Source organism: Astyanax mexicanus, chromosome 19, assembly GCF_023375975.1.
Source record: "Astyanax mexicanus isolate ESR-SI-001 chromosome 19, AstMex3_surface, whole genome shotgun sequence".
Taxonomy (NCBI): Eukaryota; Metazoa; Chordata; class Actinopteri; order Characiformes; family Acestrorhamphidae; genus Astyanax; species Astyanax mexicanus.
Genome location: NC_064426.1, coordinates 33,366,979 through 33,392,394, shown reverse-complemented (window position 1 = coordinate 33,392,394; position 25,416 = coordinate 33,366,979). Strand labels below are relative to the sequence as shown.

The 25,416-nt window shown below is 37.2% G+C and overlaps 2 protein-coding genes across 9 annotated transcripts in view; both read right to left on the bottom strand.

The window, feature by feature from the left end:
• Window positions 1–9,914: 9,914 nt before the first annotated feature.
• Window positions 9,915–13,292, bottom strand: hoxb2a (homeobox B2a). Its single transcript, XM_007232242.4, has 2 exons — window positions 11,991–13,292; window positions 9,915–11,167 (listed from the first exon to the last, which is right to left on the bottom strand). Exons 1-2 carry the CDS (start codon window positions 12,445–12,447, stop codon window positions 10,428–10,430), a joined length of 1,197 nt encoding a protein of 398 aa, XP_007232304.3. The 5' UTR covers window positions 12,448–13,292; the 3' UTR covers window positions 9,915–10,427.
• A 1,631-nt stretch (window positions 13,293–14,923) lies between these two features.
• hoxb3a (homeobox B3a) overlaps window positions 14,924–25,416 on the bottom strand; it is a 48,349-nt gene continuing 37,856 nt past the window's right edge. For 6 of the 8 annotated variants that reach the window (XM_022668450.2, XM_022668451.2, XM_022668448.2 and 3 more), the window contains 3 exons: window positions 23,558–23,621; window positions 17,882–18,479; window positions 14,924–17,129 (listed from right to left, as the gene is read on the bottom strand). In XM_022668450.2, coding sequence (XP_022524171.1) covers window positions 16,369–17,129; window positions 17,882–18,371 — 1,251 coding nt within the window. In that variant the 5' untranslated portion in view covers window positions 18,372–18,479; window positions 23,558–23,621 and the 3' untranslated portion in view covers window positions 14,924–16,368. Of the gene's footprint in view, window positions 17,130–17,881; window positions 18,480–20,935; window positions 22,667–23,557; window positions 23,622–24,495; window positions 24,780–25,416 lie in introns of those variants that run through there. The other 2 variants (XM_022668456.2, XM_049468287.1) reach the window with 2 other exon arrangements.

Below are 25,416 nucleotides of genomic sequence, written 5' to 3'. Positions count from 1 at the left end.
GTCACCTCCACAGGTTATGAAACACCGTGGGATAGTGGAATATTGTAGACATTAGCAGGTAGACATTAGCACCCCCCTCCACATCTGTGGATTTTTGTAGTGACACATTAGAGCTAGACTTAAATTTGACTTTAAAATCCATTAAATAATTTCTAAAAAAAAAAAAAAAAAAAAAAAGGCAAGGCAAAAACAGAATAACCGACCTTAGTGTTTTTACGTCAAAACTGAAGTTATGATTTTGATAATTAAGTTTTTTTTTCTGTGTCGAATTCGTTTTGTTTTTGTTTTTAAGTTAAATAGCAAAATATATTTTATTCACGTGTCAGTCTTAATTTTCGTTAACATTTTAAAAAACATCAGTGGTACTTACTAAAGCTGGATTCCTTATCAGATTGTTGTTAATAGTCCGGTTGTTAATAGTTCTATAAATAATTACGGGAATACCATTCCTAATTAATTGTCATTTAAAAAATGTCTTGCTGCCATGTGCCTGTATAATCTGTATTGCAAGGATCGATCGGTTTAGTTATGTGTGTATAATCATAGTTACCGTAGAAAAGTAGAAAACGAATCTAACAAGAATAATTATTTACATCAGAAGTAGCTATGTTTCACACTATTGACTTGCTACGTGTTTGCTACGCACTTTTATCCACCTAGTGGTGAAAATGAGGAGGCACAAGGAAAGCAACAAAGCCATTGCATTGTCGCCTGGGTGCGCACTTTTGTGGTTCCATGAATATGTGCTAAGCAGCTTTAGTTAGCCTGGTATTTTAAACACATACTGCATGATTTTTGGATTAATATGTATGAACCTTGTCATGTCAAGCAACTAAACCAATATGATAATATACATGATAAAAACAAATACAGCAAAACAAAAAATAAATTAAACACATTGGTCTAAATTGTTATACTTTAGACCAATACATATCATTTGATAAGTAAATTACCAAAGCTCCTCAAGTATTCAAATTATTTTTATTTTACATTTAGGACATCAATATATACTATTTATTGGTAAGAGAATGACTGCTTGTCTTTGTTAGAAACAGCAGTTTAAGGTTATAAATGCTATCCAAAGTTCTAGAAATGTAAAAGTTATTACAACAAAAAATCCCAGTAAACTTGAATGTATTGTGCTTGTGGACAGTTGGAGTATTCACCAAAAAACTGATCAACGTAATGCTTTACTAACTTTAAAGAAAAGTTTAAATGAGCTTCTGGTTACTTGTCTTAGTTTTCTCACCCTATTTTGAAGACTGCCAGTTAGAGTTTTTGGATGTAGTAATATGTAAGACACTTACAAATATGTTCATTGTTAAGCCTGGAAATAAAAAACACAATTACATTAGATAAAATGTTGTAAAATGTATTATGTATTGTGAAATTGTTACCATGAGGCCTTACACATGGCATTCAACCAAAGTTTTTAGAATATGGTGAAAAATGCAGTCATTAATTACAATCAATACTCTCTGTGACAGCTTTTTTTTTAATAATACACAACATATAGTAATCTCTCAGGTTGAGAACTCCTAGGAATTGTTGAAACTAAATAAAAGTTTTCTATACTAACAGTGAATAGGATAAACAGCATATGGGTGATTGACATTACGTGGCCTTTTTTTTTGGTCCAGTGTGTCAGAAATATGTAAATAATTGAAGAATATGTTAAAAACTGTGATTTTGTTAACAATGCTGTTTTATATGAACTTACAGAGCATTCGTGAGATTAACATTTAACATTTTGTTTAATCAATCATTTATTAATAATCCTGGTGTCTACTTGTGAGTCTGCATGACACCATGTCATTTGGTGTGACATTCAGAATTGTAAAAAAAAATAAATTAATAACATTGAAAAAAACATTTTGGTTATTTATCATAAACTCTTCAATGTGACATTTAGGGAATAGTGCCAGCAAAGGTTACAAGAATTTTGTTACTTTTCTAACAATACATTCGCAACATAATTTTAAATATTTTGAAAGAATTATGAAAATAATGCAAAAGGTAACATATTTTCATGTGAACAATGCTATACTTTTACTTAGTAATGATAATGAATCAGGATAAATTGACTTACATTATCACATTATACCCATTTTTAATTTAATACACAATAAATGTCAGGTCACACCATATGACAAGACCGTAAACTAGTGAATAAATGTATATTATATATATATATATATATATATATATATATATATATATATATATATATATTTATACCCATTTATATATATATATATATATATATATATATATATATATATATATATATATATATATATATATATATATAAATGGGTATATATATATATATATATATATATATATATATATATATATATATATATATACACACAAAGAATCGGTAGTGATTTCTGTTTTAATTTTAATATTTTTTTTATAAACATGTTTTAAACATGCATATACAAAAGTTTGTAATGTGATACTATTTGTGTAGCATCAACTAACTGAGACCATATTAACTAGCATTACACAAAGTGGTAGAGAGGGAAATGGGAGGCCATCCTTCCCACCCAAAGAGAGTACATATATGTTCTGATAGACTCCCAGTCACAGATGTGGTAAGACTGGCTTAACAGTAAAGTGTCCAACAGATGACTTGCTGTGCCTAGGCCCTGAGTCATTAGATTTTCGCATACTTTTTAAAACTGGCCAGTCCAGTTACAGCAGATTCAGGCCATCTCACATTACTTCACTAACAATGGTGCTCATGCAGCATGCAACTGTAATTAACTGTTAAATGTACTTCACAGAAAAGTCACTACCCCCTCTAAGTTAAATCATTAGACTTTTGGTAAAAGGATGGCACACTTTGAAAGAAACAAAATATTATTTGACACTACAAAGCCTGTAGTAGCATTTACTGTGTTCCAGTGCACAACAATGCTGTTCTCACCATGGTGTGTTAGGGTTTAAATTCCTGACTGGCAGGTATATTATGCTATACCACTAAAAGTCCTTGGGTGAGACCCTTAATGCTATATTCAGCTACCTCTTTTAATATCTTCTGATTTATATTATATTGTTGTGTAACTTATACATATACATGGCGTCCATGTATATTTTATACATTCGTTTTGGTGTAGCATAGTAAATAGGAACACTGCCTTCCCTGAATAGGATTTGATTCCCTGCTCAGTCTAGTACACCATGGTACATCAATATCCTTTGGCAAAACTCTGCTACACTATATAGCCTGTGATTACTAACAGATCACTGATTTACCTTGCAGGGCTTATTGTAAATAGTCACTGTTCAGTCTCCATTTTTGTAGATCTGTAGTTGGTAACACTTGGGTGGTTCATTTGATGATGCTCAACTGACATTCAACTAACATTCAACTGCATGTCTATTAAATATTTGAACTGAAGGGTGAAAGTAAATTATTCTCTATTAAATGTAACCCTACATCCAACTTTAACCCAAACTCCAATCTTAACATTTTAGCATCGGGTTTAGAGTTACATTTAAAGTTTAGATTAGGGTTAGATGTAGCGTTCTATGTTCTATTTTGAATCATTTACATTCAACATTAAGTTAAATTGCAGTGTATAGATATTCAGTTGAATGTCAGTTGAGCATCATCAAATAGACCATCCAAGTAAAGTGTTACCTTGTAGCTTACTAAACAATTTAAACACACAAACTATCCCATACTATGTGCAATGACAGTGTAATGATAGACCAATAGAAATTCTCCAGAGAGACTTTTGAATTCCGTGTTAAGGTTTTATCTCTCTCCTGTAAAACTGCTGGTTTAGACATACATATTTTCATTGGACAGCAATGGTGTAGTTGACATTCGTGAGCATTACTTAGTTTTAAAGGTGCTAAAAATAATAAAAGGCAAATCTTATGTGCTGTGTTATTTATTTGTCTGTTTTCTACTATAATGTTCTGGTTAGGTTTAGGTTAAGTAATTAAGGTCTTAATAGTGAACATTTTAACTCAATCTACCATGTTGACTCAAATAAAAATCCAAAATGATCCCCTATCATGTCAAGTGCTGCAGTACGTGTAATACCTTTTAGTAGATCTATTAACAGTTTTACTTATCAGTCTACATTACCAGTGTAGAAAGTTACATTGAGTCTCCAGAATCTTTGTCATAAACAACTATATGGAAACTGAGGATTGGTGCCCTCATTTCACCTGTTCATGTGTAGAGTATTGCTGTCCCCCACTCACCTATATGCAAATGAGATGTAAACCCTTTCCAGAGATGTTGTCGTTTCAGGTGGGTGAGCACCGAAGTGGTGGTGGGCCATGCATGACTGAATTTGGAGTGCTTTAGCCAGATATGAACACCAACATTTCCATACAAGCAAAGCTTTCTCAATCACCATGCAGCCAGAACATTTCCTGTATCTGCTTTCTATTTATTTACTAGTTTTTGCAAAGCTTCCTTGTAAATCACACATGATTAGCATTAGCATTCCATTGTAAGATAATACAAAACCTAAATTGTTTTTGGCCAATTCACAGTAAATATATAAATCACAGTTCTGTTCAGAAAGTTCCTTTTCTCCTGCTATGTGACATTTTTATTTAGACATTTTTATTGTCTGAGGTGACATGTTGTGGTTTTCCCTAAAGGGTGAGCTTGCATAATCTGTGGTGTATGACACATTCTTATACGACAGATATTTGTGTTCTTATATATACCTGTTACCATTTCATGCTGTCTATGTTCAATAGGCGAGACTATTGTAGCCAAAACTTAATGTTTTATTTTAATAAACATTTTAATAGATAACTCTCAGTGGGCAAATTAAGCCGCATTTGCACAACCCTCATTCTCACTTGGATTTAAGTTTTGCATTATGTGTCTGATTTGCATAAGTTTTAACTGCATTGCAAATATTTGTGGGTTGTGTATATGCTGTATATGCCAATAATAAGTCTACATGTTATTGTACTATGTTTTGTGGCTATATGCCTTTGACCTGGATCTCTTCCCAACATATATGCTTAGTTTTTCTCAACATTTTGTTTAAATCAAATGTGCAGTGTACACAAGCATTACATATATGAATACAAAGAATCAGTACAATTATTAAAAATTCTAATTTACCGGGAGGCATCTTACTAGTAGTCTCAGACATTTTTATGTAATCAGTCTTAACTGACCCTGTTCCAATCTTTCATCAGGTCACATGATATGCTGAATGGCAATCATTACCACTTTACTGTACACAGGAGCTGGCTTACAGGACAGTGGAATATGATGGGCCCTCTCTAAGTAGATGTTCCTCTATTGTCCATTTTAGTGGGCTTTTTCCTTTATAGCATAAAAGATGATAGATAGATGTATTTTATTGAGATTTTAAGTGATAAACCAACATAAAGTAGCACACCCCGTGCAATCAATTGCCTTTAGATGTCACTTGATCTGGTCCAGCTGTGTGTAATTTAGTCCCAGTATAAATACACCTGTTTTGTGAAGGACTCTGTGGTTTGTTAGAGAACCCTAGTGAACAAACAACATCATGAAGACCAAGAAACTAACCAGAAGTTTAAGGCAAAGTTAGGTTATAAAAACATATCCCAAGCTTTGAGCATTCCAATGAACTCTACAAATACAAACCTACCAAGACACCCAAACTGACACATCAAGCAAGCAGAGCACTGGTCAGAGAAGCAGTCAAGAGGCCCATGGTCACTCTAGAGGAGCTGCAGAAATCCACAACTCAGGTGGGATAATCTGTCCAAAGGACTACTATAGGTGGTGTGTTACACAAATCTGCCCATTATGGAAGATTGGCAAGAAGAAAATGATTGTTGAAAAATCATAAGAAGGTGCTATGTTCAGATGCTTCAGTAGAATTCTTTAGTAGGGTCTTGGAAGCTGGTCAGAGTCGATGGGAAGATGGATAGAGCTAAATACAGGGCAATCCTAAAAGAAGACCTAAAAGACTTGAGACTGGAAAGGAGATTTCCCTTTCAACAAAGGCCCTGAACATACAGTCAGATCTACAGTGGAATGGTTTAGATTAAATATTGTTCACCTTTTGTCAAATGGCCCAGTCAAATTTTTGACCTAAAGGCTGCAATAATAATTGAGAACATTAAAAATCACTGAAATGAATGTAATTTTTGTTACTGTGCCTTTAAGACTGATAAAAGATAAAGGCTACCAGGATCAATACATGATTCGAAAAAATAAGGCTGATATAAGCAAAATTTTGGAGTTTTACAGGTTTGTAATAGTGTCCTGTAATAATCAATCCAATGCAGCTAGAATATTCGCATGCATTACCTGCAGATTTTGCAGTAGGGATGGTGTGTTGATAGCACTTCCAACAGCCTCTCACAGGTTTTGAATTAGGTATAGATCTGGCAGTGTGTTTGGCTATGACATAGCATATATTTTGTCAAGATAAGCTTTATAGCAGCAGTATGCATTGTCCTGTTGAATTAGCACAATGATCTGTGAGTTTAGAACAATTAAGATTGCACAGGTTGCAAGGCCTTATTAACTAACAATGGGCTTTCAAATTGCCTTTAATGAAGACCAAATGTGATCTGGTATCACACAAAATTGCACCCCACACCATGACATCTTCTGATTTGTGATGTGTGACAACAATTTATTCTGACCACAGTGCTTTCACATAAGGATTCGTTGGTTGTATCCACCAAGGCAAAAGCTTATGACTGAAACATGTCTTTCACGACACCACTGGTGTCTTGGGAAACATTAATGTGGTGTTATGGGCTGCTGTCATAATGGTTTGCCTGCATGCATGTTGTCTTGTAGTCCTGCATAGGCCCATTACTTATTACTTGCTGGGTTTTTCAGATATGTAATTTCATTTTCCTTTTGTTTCTGAAATAATAATGTCCTACAACTTTTGACTTGTGCATCGACTTCTCAAAACATGACCCCTCTCTGACTCTTTCATCTGCTTGATTTGCTTTGCTTGCAATGGATGCTACCAATGGAGCCAATTCTTTCTTACATCACATGAATGGCCGAACATACCCACAAAGTTTAATTCCTGTTGGTTGATTCTTTCTAGTTGCAACAACTTTTTTTAATGATTAGTGTATTCAATCTTGTAGCTGTTCCTGAATGCTAACTTCATATCTCTTGCTAGTACACTGCACCCATCTTGAGTGCCTAAGTCTAGCATATTGTTTGGCAGCCTTTATGATCCAGACTAAATGCTGACTTGTAATGTTGGGGCATCGTGCCATTTATGATCATTGATTAGGATAACATTGTTGGTGTTGGCATGAACTTACTTTTATTGTACCCAATTGTACATATGGATAAACAGAAGTGACTGGATGAAGTCTATATCTTGAGTGTTTGCTGTGCATAAATGGATAATTAGGACTGGCAGTATTTTCTCTGTACTGGTCTTTTGAGATCTTATATTTTGTATTTTAGATACTAATGAGATCACTGAAAAGCAAAACTGCATTCCAGTCAACACAAGCTGTATTAGATTTGTATAACAATATTTTAGTATAGACTACCAATAATTAATGTGCATTGACTTATAAACTTTGGTAGTACTTACTCAAAAATTGTCTGATTCTTAGAGAATGTTGTAATATTATTTGTAATATAACTGTAAATATAACTTTAAATGAATTGTATTTAAACAAACTGTACCAGGCTAATAATCACACAAATATGTGTAATTTGTAAGATAACAGTAGATATATAGAAATGTGAACATTTGTTTTAAAAGGATAACATTTGTATGTCATATTTGCATTTTTATGCTGTCTCAATGAGTAATCTGATGGCACCTTTGCTTATTTAAGACAACTCCTTACATTAAGAGGAAGCTAAAACATGCACACTAGAAAATAAACAATCAGGCTACTGATTATGGCAAAGCAAGACTGAGAATGCATACCACTGAGTTGGCCAAACCGGGATTAAGATATTAGTTGACCTGGCACCACACCTTAAATTTTATGTTGTTCAGGAGAAAATGTAGCTTGTAGACATGTAAATGTTCACAAGACAGCCTCAAGTGGTGTATTGTTGATTGTGTTTTAAGGACAGTGTGTCTGGCTCATCTAGCACATACTAAAACAAAAATAAAGTGTTTTTTTTTAAAGAAGCATAAAGTGAATTGACATGTCTATTTTGGGAAGTGAAGGATTGAGCAGCTTGCTGGAGACTTGCCTAAGTGGCCCAGGTGAGGATTAAATGGCCCTCAGGAAGAAATATGTCTATCTGTTTCGCTGTCTGTCTACCTTTTTTGATTTGTTGTTTTGACTACATTATTTTAATTAAATTTTGCAGTAATTTACACGCACATTGTGTTTCAAAAACACTGTTGCTGCTTTTTAGGTAACCTCTTTGGCAAAAGCTGGACTGGTTTAAATCAGTTTAGTTATTTGCAACCAATGTTTCAGTATGTCCTAAATTTGTCTGTCTGCTTTACCTGATGTTTATGTGTAAATGTATCTGTCAGACACTTCCTCGCCTTGACGCAATTGTATCATTCAAAATGTGACAGGAGATCGAAGTTCATTTAGTCTCCTTATTCTTTCAATGTCAAATTGATTCATATCTGTCAAAAATTTGTCCCTGCATTTGTTTTGCTAGACCGAGGTATTAAATGTATATTGATGAGACTTGCACACACTTGAGCTTTGGTTTGATTTTGTTAATGCTAATATGTTAAATTTAGCCTACCCCCTATCAGCTGATAAATATATATATATATATATATATATATATATATATATATATATATATATATATATATATATATATATATATATATATACTTAATAGTACTATCATAATTTAGTGCCATCACTGAACCTTTCATAAATGGTGTCCTCATATGTAAGTGTTATAACATTTAAAAGTGTCATTGCATATTTAATTTGCTTATTGTTTATTATTTTTGCTGTTCTTTGCCAAACAAATCTATATATTTTAAAATACTGTTTGCACAAAAGGTTTAGGTATTACCTATATGAAATGTTCTTGTAGTATTTATCCCACTTAATGATTTGAAAAATACAGAATGGCAAGTCACTTTGTCCAGTATTATTGTTTTTGCAACAATGTGGTTTTCTTCAGAATTATTGTGATGTTAAAAAGACTGCATTTGGGTCAGGTCCAGCTATTACATAGGGCGTTTAATATTGATTATCATGTCAAAAAGAATCATAATTATTTATTATTAAGTGTAGGTTAAAATTTTCGTTTTAAATGGATGTATTCAACTAAAGGCTTCCAGGTTCCCCTCTCAGCCTCAACCAACACGTTCAATAATGGCCGCCGCGTTATTGTTCATATCCTTCATTGTGTGCCCACCGCCATTTTGGGCTGCATCTCAGCCTATGCAGCCATAAGCGCATAGCTCAAAGAAGATGAAGACCTTGTAAAAGAACGGTCTACATAAAACGTTTTTTCTAAATAGCCCATTTAGTAATTTTGTTAGTGAAAAAAATAAATCAGAATTAAATAATACCTAAAAAATGCTACTTATGCATTATGCATAAGATATTTCTGATGTGATGGGTTTATGCTACTCATATGCAATAAAATGTGATAGGTTAATTTTTTTCAAAAGTTTATTACTACTACTACTATTAATATTAATACTACTACTACTACTACTACTAATAATAATAATAATAATAATAATAATTATTATTATTATTATTACTATTATTATTGTTGTTGTTGTTATTGTCATAATAATGATTTTCTTGTATTAATAATTGTTCTGATTTTATAGTTTGAAGCCCATACAATAAATATGACTGCCAAATGTAATGTTTTAATTACTAGAGTAATTATTTCTTCATTCATAATTATAGTGACAACAAAATAACATACTGCTGCTGAAGTTCTTTCAGTTTGACCTTTGAAAATCATCCACACTGTGTTCCAGCTTATAAATGTTTTATTTTCAACTATGAAAATAATGTACAATAAATAATTTGAAATTTACTATTAAAGAATCTCAATAAATAAACTAGTTCTAAAATTCATCATTGGGGCAACGCCCGTCTCGGGAGAATTTCCTAAAAGCAGTTCAGCTAGCCTCATTTCTGACACATTTCCTGAGAATTCAATGATTGAGCTCCACTGAAAACAAGTCCCCACAACATTTATCTGCATAAGTCAGCCCCAAAACTAAAAGCGAGACAAACAAAAGACAGTAAAATACCTGAAACTGGCCATGGGTAATCCCGTGGTAGATTCGCTATAATAGGTCACCGTAATACTGTCAAAGCAATATTTTTTTCCCGCCACGGCTTCGTCTCACAACTATGCCTGCATATAACCCAGAAGGGAATTTGTCCTTCTTTTTCAGGAATGTTGTAGTCAACAAAATCATTAAACTGTGATGAGATGCATTTGGATTTGAATTGTTCTTTCTAAACGTTACAGTCAATTAGAACTGTAAATGTTGTAAATCTATGGTACAAAGAGTACTCGTAAACAGGTCAAAATCCTCTTCGGAAAAGTCTACGGGGCTGTCCAGTGAGCTTTGCAGACTCGGTGATAAAGCGTCCGAAATCTGTAGGCAGGAGTCAGTGGAAAAGAAATTCAAGTCAGCAAGTGAGTTGGTGTCCTGCGGCTCAGGGAACGCGCTGTGCTCTCGGCCTTCGCTGCCCATTGTAGCCGAAGTCTCTGCAGTGGGCGTTGGGTACGGGGGGGAGTGCATCGCTGTGTCAGGAACAGATGTGCACTTCGGCCGCATCGCCTGACCTTCCTCAGGCGTGGGCTGGCTATTGTCGGCACTGTTCGTGTAGCAGGCGGCAGGGGGGCATGATTCGCTCTCCGAAGCTGCCGCCGAACCTGAGCTGGATCCCGGACCCGACGATTCCGGGGGCTGGTTCGAGTAAGGCGAGGCGGCGTCGGTGCCGTCTAGGGGCTCAAAGCCGCTAGGTTCGCCCTCTTGGCCATCTCGGTGATGCGTCGTCTGTCGCTTGTGCTTCATGCGCCGGTTCTGAAACCACACTTTGACTTGTCGTTCGGTTAGATCCAATAGTGCTGCGATTTCCACTCTCCTGGGTCGACAGAGGTATTTATTAAAGTGGAACTCCTTCTCCAGCTCGAGCAGCTGTGTGTTGGTGTAGGCAGTCCTCAGACGCCGCGAACCACTACTATTGTCCAGCCCTCCTTGTATGTCTGCAACAAAAAAAACGATAAATTACTAAATTGCGCAAAAAGTCTATTCAAAAGCTGGTCCGCTTTTTGGATGACTGCGCGGCACTGTTTTGCAGAACCAAGTTCCCAAGCGATGGAACCGCCTTGCAGTATGTAGGCAGCAAGCCCCATATTTTGTTTTGTTCAACTGCCCTCACAGTGCATACTGACATCCAAAATGGCTACCCCAAGCCATGAGACATGGTTGTGAATATATATCATTAAGACAGCGCTGACATCAACTGCGATTAAACAGTCATTCCAGAGAAAGATTTACTATCTACATCAAAGTAACGGCAATTTTGTCTGCCAGAATGCACATCGAATATTAGCACAAAAAATATGGGGAGATGACAATAGTTATCTTATGAGTACACCTTAATCACAATGATTTTAAAAATATTAATTCAATTACTTATGTACTGTGAAATTATTTTTTAAATAACTGACAATTTGATATTAAAAGATAGTAACATAATTTGAACAATTCACAGTACTGGCACACTGTATTTCAAATTAATGTTAGGGATAAAAGGCATATCAGAAATGTTGCCAAAAATGTCCTATATAATATAGCAGCAGGGAACATTTTCGATGAGAGACCATTTGAATATAAAAGCTTGGAAAATTTCATTATTGTTCTGAATCGCTTAGAATGGACGACAGTTGATGCTTTTTGTAGCTGCACTACATGTTATTCATGAATTATTTTGATATCACCCTTATATAATTACAGAAAGCATGTGTTCAGAAACAAAACAGAAAATTACGGGGAAAATATATATATATATATTGATAAACTGACCTGTCGGGGACTCAAGTCCCGCTGTGGTATAGCCAGAGGATGCTGGAGATGGGGAGGCAGCTGCAGAGGCTGCTGCCGCTGCCGCTGCCGCTGTTCCGGGCTTGGGGCACTTCTTTGACGATTTCTTCTCCTTCATCCATGGGAACTCGTGGGCCAGAGGACAACCGCCCGATAGTGCAGCCGGGCCCTGCTGCTGCTGTTGCGTTGGCGGTGTTGCCTGCGTCCGGAGCTGGAGGCCATTGGAGGCGGTTCGCTTTTGGCTCTTCGGTCGCGCCTGGTTGCCTGTGCAAGGGCTCAGGCTGGGGATGGTGTTCTCGAAAGGAGGTGGAATTACTGTCGAGTCCTTGATTGATGAAGTTTGAAATGACTCCAGGACAGCGGGGAAAGACGTCAGGCACTCAGCAAGGGAAGGCTGGCTGTTGATGAACCCAATCTCCCTCTCAAATTCAAAATTCATCGCTTCGCCTAGTCAAGAAGGGCGATCAGCGACACCAAAACGCACAAAAATCACATCCAAAAGGCGTCGTTTTATTTTGCGCTCTCGCTATGGCTGCATTTGCGGGCTTTAATAATTGTGTATATTGGTGATATTACTAGCGTATGGGGACCTGTGTCTACTAAACTGAAGACTATGGGCGAAATTGCAGCCAATTCCTGATCACATGACTGCTATCAGCCAATCGAAATGCGGGGCCTTGTGGCAAAAAGAAAGCATTATTTTTCTGATTTGATCAAATATTCAAGATGATCATAGAATTGGGATGTAAGCGGGGGCTTACATATAAATAAAATGTACACGGTTGCCATGTGTTTATCCAGTGCTTGTCTGCGTGGGTGGTTAAGTACGGTCCTACTGAGACAATGACCATATGAATACACAGCTCGTGGTGATGTAATCCTCAGGCCTAAAGCGACTGTTAAGTGCACATCCACAATATGGCTAACTGCGCATTTTAGTGAGAGTCATTAATCTTAAAAGTTTTGACAAGAGTAACAGACAAGACATGTCTGAATATACGGCCTGTCTATGAAAATCTACATGTATTGTGTTATTAAATATAAATACATCGAGAGACTTTGAGATTCGTAGTCATTTCTGTCGGACAAGGGGGTTCCTAATTACACCTAGACGATGCGAATCCTGTATGTAGATATAATTTAATAATCATTTAAGCCTGTTCATCTACCATGAGACTCATTCGGAAAATGGATTCACGTAAGTAGCAGCTGAAGTCTTGTTTTGACTAGACTAAATTAAATAAAATTCACATACAGATATTGTATTACATGTTCTTACCAAACAATAACTATTTAATTGCTATATATATATATATATATATATATATATATATATATATATATATATATATATATATATATATATATATATATATATATATATATAGTAAAAAGGAAAATAGCACAGTTTACTATACATGCTAGTTAACCGAGTCACCTTTAGCAATATACGACATTTCCGTTGAAATACATTTATAGAGCACAGCCAATTTTTTGCAAATTTAAAGCGAATGAGATATGGGGTAGATATTCTTAGAAACTAAGTAGTAAAGGAGCAGCGGTGATCAATCTTTTCTCAGGCAATGCGCTTGACAGGAACCACCCTCAAGAATTCGCGTCTACCCTCCAGGATCACAACAAAGAAAACCCCCATTATTCCTACACATGATTAGATATTTTTCTTGTTTTTTTTGTTTTGTTTTTTTTTTGCAAAAATGCTTTATTTGCTTGGGATCTAAATCAAAAGGATTAAATCGCTGATTGAGCAAGACTAAACGTATATCATGGCACAATATGAAAGCACAAGTTGCTGTTTATATGTGCAGTTTGTTGCACAAGCTCGTCTCGTCGCTCATTTCGTTGCTGGAAGAAGCATAGGAAAGAATAAAATGTGTGTGGGAGTTTGGGTATTAGAGCATTCAAACAGAGCTGGGGGAAGTGGGCATGTGAAAAAGAGGAGGTCAATTCAAGAGGCCCATTTCTAGAATGGAGCTGGTGCGGGTTACTGGGATACATCGATCTCTCCTTCTGTCTTTTATTTTACCCAGGATAAAAGAAATGCTGATTAAGAAAAAATATTTGTAGACATTTTTTGACGAAAGGATTTACCGTGTTCTGTGGACGTTTTTTTAAAGGGTACTACCGTATCTATCTATCTATCTATCTATCTATCTATCTATCTATCTATCTATCTATCTATCTATCTATCTATCTATCTATCTATCTATCTATCTATCTATCTATCTATCTATCTATCGATTTTACTTATTACTATTTGTTTTATTACTGTTGGTTACAAAATATATGAGGGATATTACATTTATTAAGATATGAAAATGTAGTTATTTGATACGTGAATTGTCCCTGCTTGCTTTACTTATTTTGTTTTGGCTTTAGTCATTGTAATCCTGGTCTGTTTACCTTTGTATGTTTTAATGAAGCTGTCGAAAATTAATTAAAAAAAAAATACTCAGCGAACCTTCGTTTTGTTTGTATTTTGCAAGAACAGATAAATGCCACTTATATGCGCTCACTGCAAATGATATATTTATAAGACAATGTGATTCAAAATATTTCATTCAATTTGATACTATTAGAATAGTTGGGTGTTTTGTAAGTGATAATGTTTATTTTAATTGAATAAATTATGATTAATGTTGTTTAAACCCTACGACAAAAAATATTGAATAAACAAAATCTTCTTTGTTTTATCTTTTAATGTACTGTTTTTTATGTTAACTTTTTAAAGGGGCTTTTGATTTACAGAGGGAACTCAGAGAGTAGACCTGGGTTAACCTCACCTCACGTGACCAGTGCTTTGCGTGCTGCCTTGAGGGCAGTTCTTGAGAAGCCATGAGGACAGATGTACCACGTGTGTGTGTTGTGTGAAAAGTTGAAGCGACGTAGGACAAGAATGGAAATGAATAACATAACATTTATTAAAGAATTGTTCAACAGCCAACTGTTAACAAGAAAATCAAAGTAGCTACAAAGAACAAATAAAGATTCCAAAAGAAATGTTCGCTATAATGTCTATTTTCCGACTAAGCAGGAACGGTTCGAGTCCGCTCTCACGTACCCTGTACAAGTCAAATCATTGCTTATGTACAAAGGTAACAAAAACCTACGTTTCTCTAAAATACAGAAACTAAAATTAGTTACAATGACAAGAACACAATGTCTGCTTTTTATAACAGGTAAATACTAAAAAAGTACACTTTCTCGATATAAATACATGGGGGATAAATAATACAAAAAAGAAAGTATTTAAACTGGCTATAACAAATAAATATATATTTATGAATGTTCATTTGAACACACATACTGAAAGACGCTGATTGAAGGTCTTTCGCTTCAAAATAAGATTTACTTTTTCCCATACCCATCAAAATGTAAACTCTAAGTGCAACAACGATGCCCAGAGAAGAAAGCAATCGGCGTAAACCGAAACGTCTACACCACTGCCTGGTTTCTCGGACATGCATTTTGTTCAATTATACCCTGTTTCCACGTTAAGTCAAGACATGAGAAAGTGTGGGCCTTCCGCATTAGTGTGGGCTAATGTAAGCAAACCCAGAGAGAGAGAGGGGGGAGGGGGCGCAGGAGAGCAAGAGTAGGAGGGCGAAGGAGGGGCTTAATCAGTTAAAAAATGTAGGGATGGCCATGAACGCCCACTGATCTTTTTTTTTTTTACTCTTTTTTTTTGTTATACCCTGTACCAACGTCAAAGCAATTATTTAATTCTAGCCAGTTTACGAGAGAATGCCCAGGTAGCATAGATTGAAAACGTTCCTCAACTTATCAAAGTGAAAAAACAAGTATGGACTTCTACCATGTCTTGCCAAAGACACTGCACACATTTTGTTTTTGTTTTTTTCAGGCTGACAAGTTTAAATAAGACAGAAAAAAAGCAAATGTTTAATGAGCTGTTTAAAAAAGAGGTATGTAAAAGAAGGGAACTGAATGAAAAACAGTCCAGTGGTTTCCTAATGCCAGTTTCAGAAATACAATAACATTCCACACTTAAGCAGTCCTAAGTTTGGAGAACTCTGTGATGTATGGCACAAATGCTCATGATGACCTAAACAAGGGCCTCACTGGTTCATACAGTAAAATAATCTATTTCTTGGCATAAACTAGCCATATTTAACCAACCTTTTTCTTTAAAAGGGCCTTTACGGGTTCTATGTAGTGGATTCCTCTGAATTAACAATTGTGCTCACAGGTGAATAAAGGACAATACTGACACCAACTGCAGTTCTAGAGATGGCAAGAAACCACTGGATCATGTTTTTCAACCCCATTGCATCATCCCATGGGTTTTTGTTTCTATTTTTCCTTTTTGTTTTGTCCAAACCTGCTACAGATGAGTCAACTTGGGTGCTTCTTGAATTCTACCCTGAGAAGAATGGTGCGCTGACAGATCCGTGTATGTCGGGTGTGTATCGCACGGTCCATGATGTTGGTTGGCTGACATCTGTGTGGCACCATTGTAGTCCATGCTGGCAGACTGGTGGTGTGGTAAGTGATTGAGACCATACATGGATGGCCCAGTGGCAGGCATGGCATCCACATAATTACCTCCCACATAAACAGGACTACCCTGCATGTTAGGCGTCCCGTAATTGCCACTGTTACCCTGTAGAACGTGTGGGTCATATTCCGATGCTGTGCTACCGTACTTCTGTTGTGATGGGCATCCTTTCATGGGATTTTGATAAGCTGTTGACATGGCATAAGCATTTTGATGAGGCTTGTTAAAAGATGGTGGTGACGGTGCATCATAGCTGCCCATAGAGTGCATGGAGTTCATAAAACCAGCAGAGGACTGCATTGAGAGGGGAGGGCTTCCAGTGGGAGATGGCCCTCCTGAGGAGGAACCCATACCTTTCGATTTCTGATCCTTCTTGTACTTCATGCGTCGATTCTGGAACCAGATCTTGATCTGCCTTTCACTAAGGTTGAGAAGATTGGCCATCTCCACACGTCGAGGCCTGCACAAGTACCGATTGAAATGGAACTCCTTCTCAAGCTCCACAAGCTGAGCACTCGTGTAGGCTGTGCGTGCTCTCTTGGAAGCCGCAGAACCCGGAGGGCTTTTCTCACCACCACTGCTCTCCGCTGGGGTGGGAATGAAATAAAACATAATTACTACATGCAGCAATTGAATGCGTCATTCCCCTTAATAAAGCTGGTCACATAAAGAAAAGCTTACCCCTGCCCCCACCTTTGATATTGGTTGTCAACATATCATAACTGGCACTTATTAAGAGGTGTATGCCCTAACATTGACCGGGTATATGTAAATTGTATTAAGACCAATGCCCACGGCCACAATCGTCCTGTGCAACATGCAATTATATTTGCTCTCTATTCACTGACTATCATTAAATAACTTAGCTGCCCTGTGAACCAGTCTTAGTAAACAAGTGTATGTTTATCAAAAAGGCTCTATATGATATTGAATCAAATATTGATTAAATGTTTTCCATCATATGTGTGTGTACTGAAGAGTCCATATGATGGAATGCATTTACTTCAATATTATGTAGAGCCTTTCAAAATCATATGAACCATTAAGGAACCAAGTTTCAGGTAACAGATAGTCCACTTAACCAATATAACACTTAACTGTTGGTTTTACTGCAGTTATTCTAAACATTTTTATGATCCTTTTGTCCACACCCACAATGCAAAAATTATTATTGCTACTGCTTGAACATTGTAAGCAATTTAGCAACAGTTTCTGTTTCTGTTTTAATCCTAGTTCAGGGTATGGCTAAAACATGTCTTCGAGGGAAACAAAATCAGGTGGGGTTGTAATTGGGAAGGGGTGGGTGATCATTGATGGGTAGGGAGGGGTTGGCACACACCGTTAGCTGAGCTTGCGCTGGGGGAGCTGTTTTTTTGCTTGGTGTTCTGACGCGACTCTTTCATCCAGGGGAAGATCTGCTTGCTGATGGTCGGATTCGGGGCAAGCGTAGATGACTTTGATGAGGATTTGGTCGTGTTTCCACTGCCAGCCCCACCACTGCTGCTGCCACCTTGCTGCTGGGGGGCGCTAGATCCAGTTGGATTCACAGGGTTTTGAGGAGGGGAGACTTGGGGCGGTGGGTGGTGCTCAGGTGGCAGACTAGGCCGCATACAGCTGCCGTTGAGCTCTTTCGTCTTGGCATGCTGCGACTGTGTGGGTGCGCTGGTGCCGAGGGACTGCAGAGAGCAGGCAGACCTCTGGTAATCACCCTCGAGGTGCGCCGAGCTCTGGAAGGCGGCTGGCTGGGACTCATAGCCGAAACCATTGGCCCCCTGGTACGAGTAACCTCCGAATAGTGTCGAGTTGTCGTAGTAGGTCGTTTTCTGCATTTCCAAAAGTCGCGTTACCGGCTACCAGGGTCCTGACGACCTTCTGGAAGAACATTGGCACCAGATGTCACGTGACGATCTTTTTCCAACGGCCTCTTGGAAGCTGACCTGAAAGGTTATAAGAGGCACATAATAAGAGCGGCGCGAGGTAAATCCATCTTACTGCGCTGAAAGGCACCATGACATGAATAGCACGTTCCCACAACGCGGCTTGCAGATGCTATGTCAGGAAACGGTGCATTTTTTCTCTGTTTCGTACACACAATAAACAACTGCTGAAGTATTAAAACTGCCATTTTCTTTATATGGCTTTATATTTATATATATATATATATATTCGATGAATGTACTTTGATTTTAATGTATTATTTCTCCGGTGCTAATAAAAGACCTGTGCTTTTTGTTGGCCTGTTATTTCTGTAATTAACACACCCACGTGTGTGCGTGCGTGTGTGTGTAAAATAATATATGAATTTAATAAATACAATATATAATTGTATTATTATTATTGCCAGCCTTGTGTGAATATATAGCCTTATTAATAAACAACAACAACAAAAAACACAACAATAATAATAATAATAATAATAATAATAATAATAATAATAAACAGTCTGAAATTGTTTTAAAAACTAATAAGTATTTTAAAAACATAAGAATGCTAATTGTACCATAAAAAGCATCAAGAAGCATCGTCAATAAATGGCCTGAGCTCTGCAAAGTAGGCTAGCAGCTCAGACAAATCGATAAATATGCCCCATGAACAGAGAATGTTTTTAGAGGGGTTTCAGTTACATACAATATATTTCGTCAACATTAAAAACCTGAAAAACTTTATTTTGTTCCAAGAACAATGTGGTGAACTTAGTAGTGGACCCTAGGGCTATGGGGTGAAAGGAGGTATCCGGAAACCCTCGCTAGATATGATTCATGATGGTCGCTGAACCGAAATAGACAAATCTAATCCCGGAAAGAACCCAAGACCTCTTCTTCTAGTGTTGGGGTGGTTGAAAGCACAGGGCAAGGGCAATCAGTCAAACACTTACAGGCACCTGGCATTCATTTACGGTTAATATTCAGAAGGGAGTCGTATATATATCCCCAGCAGATACAACACTAAATAATTCTGTTTAACACTGGGGGTTGAAATTGAACAAAATATTTCAGCATAATTTTACCGACTTTTGACCCGATTATGAATGTAATTGTCAAAACCAGCGGCTGTGTTTATGTTAAATAAATACAATCACCATGAGACCTATTTTTAGCCTGACGTTGTGCACATGGTAGGTATAGCCAATCCACTTTAAACAACAGGAAATATTAAATATTATCAATTCTGACCAAATATTGATTGATATTGGTTTATTAAATACTACTACAAAAGATCAAATATATAAAAAATATGTTTTGCATGCAAAATAATCAACCAATAAATCTAACCCGAACCCAGTTTGAAATCTACAAAAATTGCAGTCAATAAAACGAATTTTACAAAACAAAGAAATACAGCAGCTTCGATCAAATATATTTTTGTATTGTATTTTTACATAATGAAATATTATGAGATGTTGCACAAAACGGGGCAAGGTTTTCATCCGTCTGTTTATAAAACCAAGAACCAGAGCTACAGCTTTTGGACATCAGCTCTCAACACGTCACAAATGTAGCTCATTTATCTTCGAAGAGGACGGATGGAATCCTAATCATTTACTCCAAGGAATTGTTCAAGGGAGAGAGGGGGAGCGGGAGGGAGAAAAAACAAGGGACATTACAGATATCAAATCATATCGCAGTTCCATTAAATGTCCTGACCCTCTTGTTACGGTAACACAATAACCAACTTTTCTCTAGATTTAACCTTAACACAGTTATGATGTCGGGAGCGGACGTGGTTGGGGGAAGAGACCCGTGCAACGTCAACAACAACATGGGAGAGAACATTGCTTGAACGTTCCTTAGCTCGGACATGGGAGCCTGAGAATTATACAAATTTCCTAACGGCTGTATCCAAATATTGACCCACTTTTCCTTGCATTATATGTTATTTTTTGCGATATATATATATATATAGTGTGCGTGTGTGTGTTCGTCTGTATATGAGTATGCTGCATAGCCTCATAGCTCATAGCCCTAATGTTTGTTGATTCAGTCCTTACAATTTGGTAATGTGGCCCAGCACTTCTATATTAAACTAAATAACACTATGGTGGGAAGGTGAATGTAAAAAAGACTAAGTCGCTTAGCTACAGCATTCAGTCGCCCCTAAAAGATCACTTGTCTGTTATATTAAATTGAAACATATCCTTCGCGTCAGAAGCGATAGGACAATATACAGTCTCCCGACACCGATTCTTCCTGGTCCTGAAAATAAAAGAGCATAAAGGAATGATTTCTATAGGCTTTGGAACATGCTAAAGAGGAAGAACGAAAGCTGCTGCGTGGAAGGAAGCTTAAAGCCTTGTGAACTCTTCTTGAACCGCGTTTGGAGTCATACGGTCATAAATCACTAGGACATACATACCGCCATTCACAAACTGATAGCCCATTTCAAAGCGGCTTACCTTAGCCTCTGACGAGCGACGTCCGAACAGCCATCATATTTTTTCACATTCGGCCACCGTGCAATCAATAAAAAAACATAGGGCTCGTCGCCGCCGCGATATTTCAGCCCTCCAGCGAGCGTTAGACGCCGGGTATCTCGAGCACGGCTGCCCCGCGCCAGAGTGCGGGCGCTCCTTAACGGATCCCCTCGGCTCGCGAAAGGGGGGAGACGGTCTAGCATGAAAGATCTGAGGTATGCGAGGGGGGCTGCAAATGGACAGGCAGCGCTACTCCTGGCCGCCCTGTCGACTGGTACGCCCTGCTCGCTGATAACAATGGCCTCAGATTTCGCCTCCTTTCTTCCTTCTTCTCTCGCTCATGGTGCAAACCAGCACATCATAATCCGAGCAGCGTTGCTAGCTTGCCGCCGTCACATCTCCCCGTTGCATGTCGGGGCCCAAGCCGTTTCACTCGTGTTATTTTCGCCCTTTTGCTCCTCTTTTGGCGGCTTGTTGTATTGTCAATACAGGCCTTCCCACCTATTTGAAAATAAAGGAGCTGGCTGAGGTGCCAAGCGCAAGCGTTAATCCCTATCAAACAGCGTCACCAATGAAAAATTATGCTAATTACAGGCACGCAAGACAGGCTAAGGGCCTACTAACGGACAGTCTTGCAGCGTTTTTCCAACCCACTTTTTCCCCTAGTTTACGTGTCAGGCTATGCTAATGCTATTTAGTTATGCACGTTCAGTTCCCCTTGCTTATTCCACTGGTACATATTAAATGACTAGGAACTGCGTATTCTGCGCTGGCTTTCTGTTAGCCCCAGGCACAAACAGCGTTCGGTCTTTATTGTTAATATTACATCACATCTCTGCCAACACACCCAACTAGTATAACTTATGCGCAAAACACGAAAACAGGTGGGGAGGGGGCGACAGTGTAAGAGAACAGACAACAGGCGGACTTGAAAGCGAGGGAGGAGTGTGAAAACAAATCATCAAATAGAAAAAAAGCAAAGATATTTTTTTATATATTTAACAGCACCGAGGTTCCCTGATCACTAGTCTAACTTGGATAGCAGGCACGAGTTAAATGGGGCACACGAGGTTTCGTCTGATTTTTTTTTTTTTACCTGAGACTTCATTAAGTCAATACAGGATAAAATACAGGAAAGAAAAATGCGAAAGGGAAACGTGGATTAGAGATTAAAATTATTCGTGACACTACCCTAGTAATTTATGGCTTCGTAAGATTTATTATAATCTCTACCACACACAGGCTGTAAATAGGCAAGTTTGCTTTTCGGCTAGGTGCCTGAAAAGAGAACAACACAAGCGTCGTGGGAGGAAGGCAGGAGGCAAAAATGTAGGTGTCTGCAACTTTTTTTCGAAAACAGCATTGTTCCCAGTTCTGCAACTATTGCTAAAAGGGTGAAATGAAGCACTTAAAAGATTACTTATTAACTAATCCGTGGGTTGTAAAACAAAAACCTGACCTCTCCTTTACAACGAACAAGGAAAGATATACGCGGTGTACTCTGGATGATATGCTTTTTTTACGTAATGCGAATTATAGTCCATCTTTGAAGAAGAAAATGGCAAGGGGGTCATGGCGGATACCCTTTCGTCAAACGATGGAATACAACATAATACACTAAAGCATCATTTTCTTATTCTGACGAGTTTTTCTATATACATGTTATACCGTATATACTTTCACATATCCATTTATGATATGAAATGTGTACCTTTTAATTTAATTGAGTTTGTTTAACTGGTATTTTACGATAAGGGTAATCAAAAAATCGTATTCGAGTAGAATAATAATCCAATTTCCCAAGGTTATCAGCCTTTGTGTCTATATAATGTTGTAATGGTTTCAATGCGTCTCAATGGCGAAATAATTACTGAGCTGCTGTTATTTTTGTTATTGTTGATCTTGTTGTTCTCATGTTTACTCACACGTGAAAACAGATTGGGAATGTTATTTCAGCGTTCTTCAGCAAAAAGTGTTTGTGTGTTTGTTCACCTTTTGTTGGGCCATTATTTGTCATTTGATTCTTTGAATTCCCACGATTAGTGGAAAGTCACACATGGTCAATATTTGAAAATGTGGCTCATGGCCTATGATATGCCATCAAATGCAGTTTCTTAGTGTTAAATTGTAGTATCAAGTTATTTATTAGATAAGTGAATGTAATCGGACATATGGCCATTGCAGCAACGCCAAGGACATGCACACAAAAGATTAACATTGATGAATCGTCCTATACACACCGTTGTTAATAATTGCACCATTTATACATTTTCCTTGATATGTTAGTGTGCAGTTCACATGTTTTTTTTTGTCAGCAAATGTATACAACCATTTGTTATTTCTATTTCAATGTAATTAAATGTATCACGAAAATGTTTCTTTGTTATTAACATCGATTTCAATAAAACATAAACATTTCTAGTCCACTTCATGGGTCAGCAATATTTCATATTGATAATGAATATAAATCAATAATGTACATAATAGAATGTCAATGTAAACGCACAGGCGAGAAAACACAGTCTCTCTACCAGAAGTACACAGACTAAACATGTGAATTATGGGCACACGTAGCAGTGTAAAAACAGAGATTGGATCACTTACCGAGATAACGTCTTTCACGTCTAGATTTTATACAGGGATACAGCTTCCTGATAACCCAAAGGAACTAAAAATAAAAACACACAGACACACACAGAAAGATGCAATCAAAAAAGGTCGCCAAAAATCCAATAACAAGCATACGACCTTGTGTACACAAATCGACCTCGGAAGCGAAGTAAGAGTTGTGCATTAGTGACAGATATTGTCAGTTTTTAATCATGTAAGGGAATACAGAAAAAAACTAGGCCATCTAAAATATGCAAGATGCGTAAGTTAATCATATATATATATATGTGTGTATATATATATATATATATTTTTTTTTTCATTTCAATAGTTTCTTTAATTATGTGCCGTAATAAAAAAATCGTTTCAAAACCTTGCTTGGTTCTACTGAAATATTAGAGATTTGGAAATGAAACGAAATCAGTTTTAATGACCTTCATATTTTATGTGTATATTTAAAATAAGGGTGCATAATGGTTATATATATTTATTTACATAAGAATATCAAATGCGATATTTCATCTAGCTCAAATGTGTATTTATATAAAAAAGGCAAGCATTGAGACTGTTATAACTGTACCAAACAAACGTATTCCCTTACTCTGGTGATGTGTTCTTGATTACTGTTACAAAATAAATAAATGCGATAATTAACAGAAAATAATATATGTATATATATATATATATATATATATATATATATATATATATATATATATATATATATATATATATATATATATATATTATTTAAACAATGACAATAATAATAATAATAATAATAATAATAATAATAATAATAACAACAACGAACACGTACACTGAAAAAGTACAGATAAAATGCAGTGTTGAGAAATTAACAAAAAATAAATCGAAAGTGTTAAGCGAGGTGCAGCGACCACAAAGGAAAAAACATAAAACATAAGCCCCACCATTCTGGTAAAAAATCCACCCATAAACTTGGTAAACACAGCTCTTAATCCAAACTGAAGCCTTGGAGAAGCGAAAATAGATATATACAGTAGATGAGGGCCTGGGTAGAAATGGAATGAAATGGCCTTGCTGGTGTGCATAGTAGCGCTTATTAAAAGTGGAATAAAAACGTTGGACGCTCCCGTTCGCCGGCTCCTGACAGCTACCCCAAACACATAAATCAAAACGAGGATTCCCCCGACCTCCCCGACTCTGCGGCCTATAGCGCTATAAAGTTATTTATTGCATCCCCGCACTCACGCACGCCGTTGGCTCGCGTCCATCCCCGGCGCCTGGGCCACTTTCAAACGCTAAACGGACAGTTTTTGGTGGTTTTTCGTCCCAGCTAACACTCCAGCGACCTGCAATCTTGCTGGACTAACCTAAAGTTACCTACAAAGTGAAGGGTACTCCTGCCCCCGCAAGCAGGAACGCTGCTGCGCTCAGAACAAAGGGAGGAGGCAGCTTCCAACCAGAAGAGCTGATGAGCCAATTTTAGTGGGGGAAATGGGGAAGAGAGAAGCCAGGGAGCCACGAAATTCTAGCCGAACCAGAACCGGACCCGACTTAGCAGAACGAAAGCCTCCAGACGGGCTTGATTATTGTGCAGGAGTTAAAGCAACAGAGGGAAACAACAGCGGGGTTTGCTAGGGTTAATTTCTGCAGGCTTTGCAACAAAGGGCTCCTGCATAATTTATCAAAATGCATATTAAGTGAATGTACAGGCATTGGGGAGCTGTGGTCTGTTTGCCGAGCAGAGATTTTCAATAAAAGCGATGCAATACTTATATCCCATTGTATAAACACTGCACACTCCGACCATCTCATGTAGTAAACATCTAAACGTCCTACTTTTACTGGCACTACTTTATCTCTCTTTC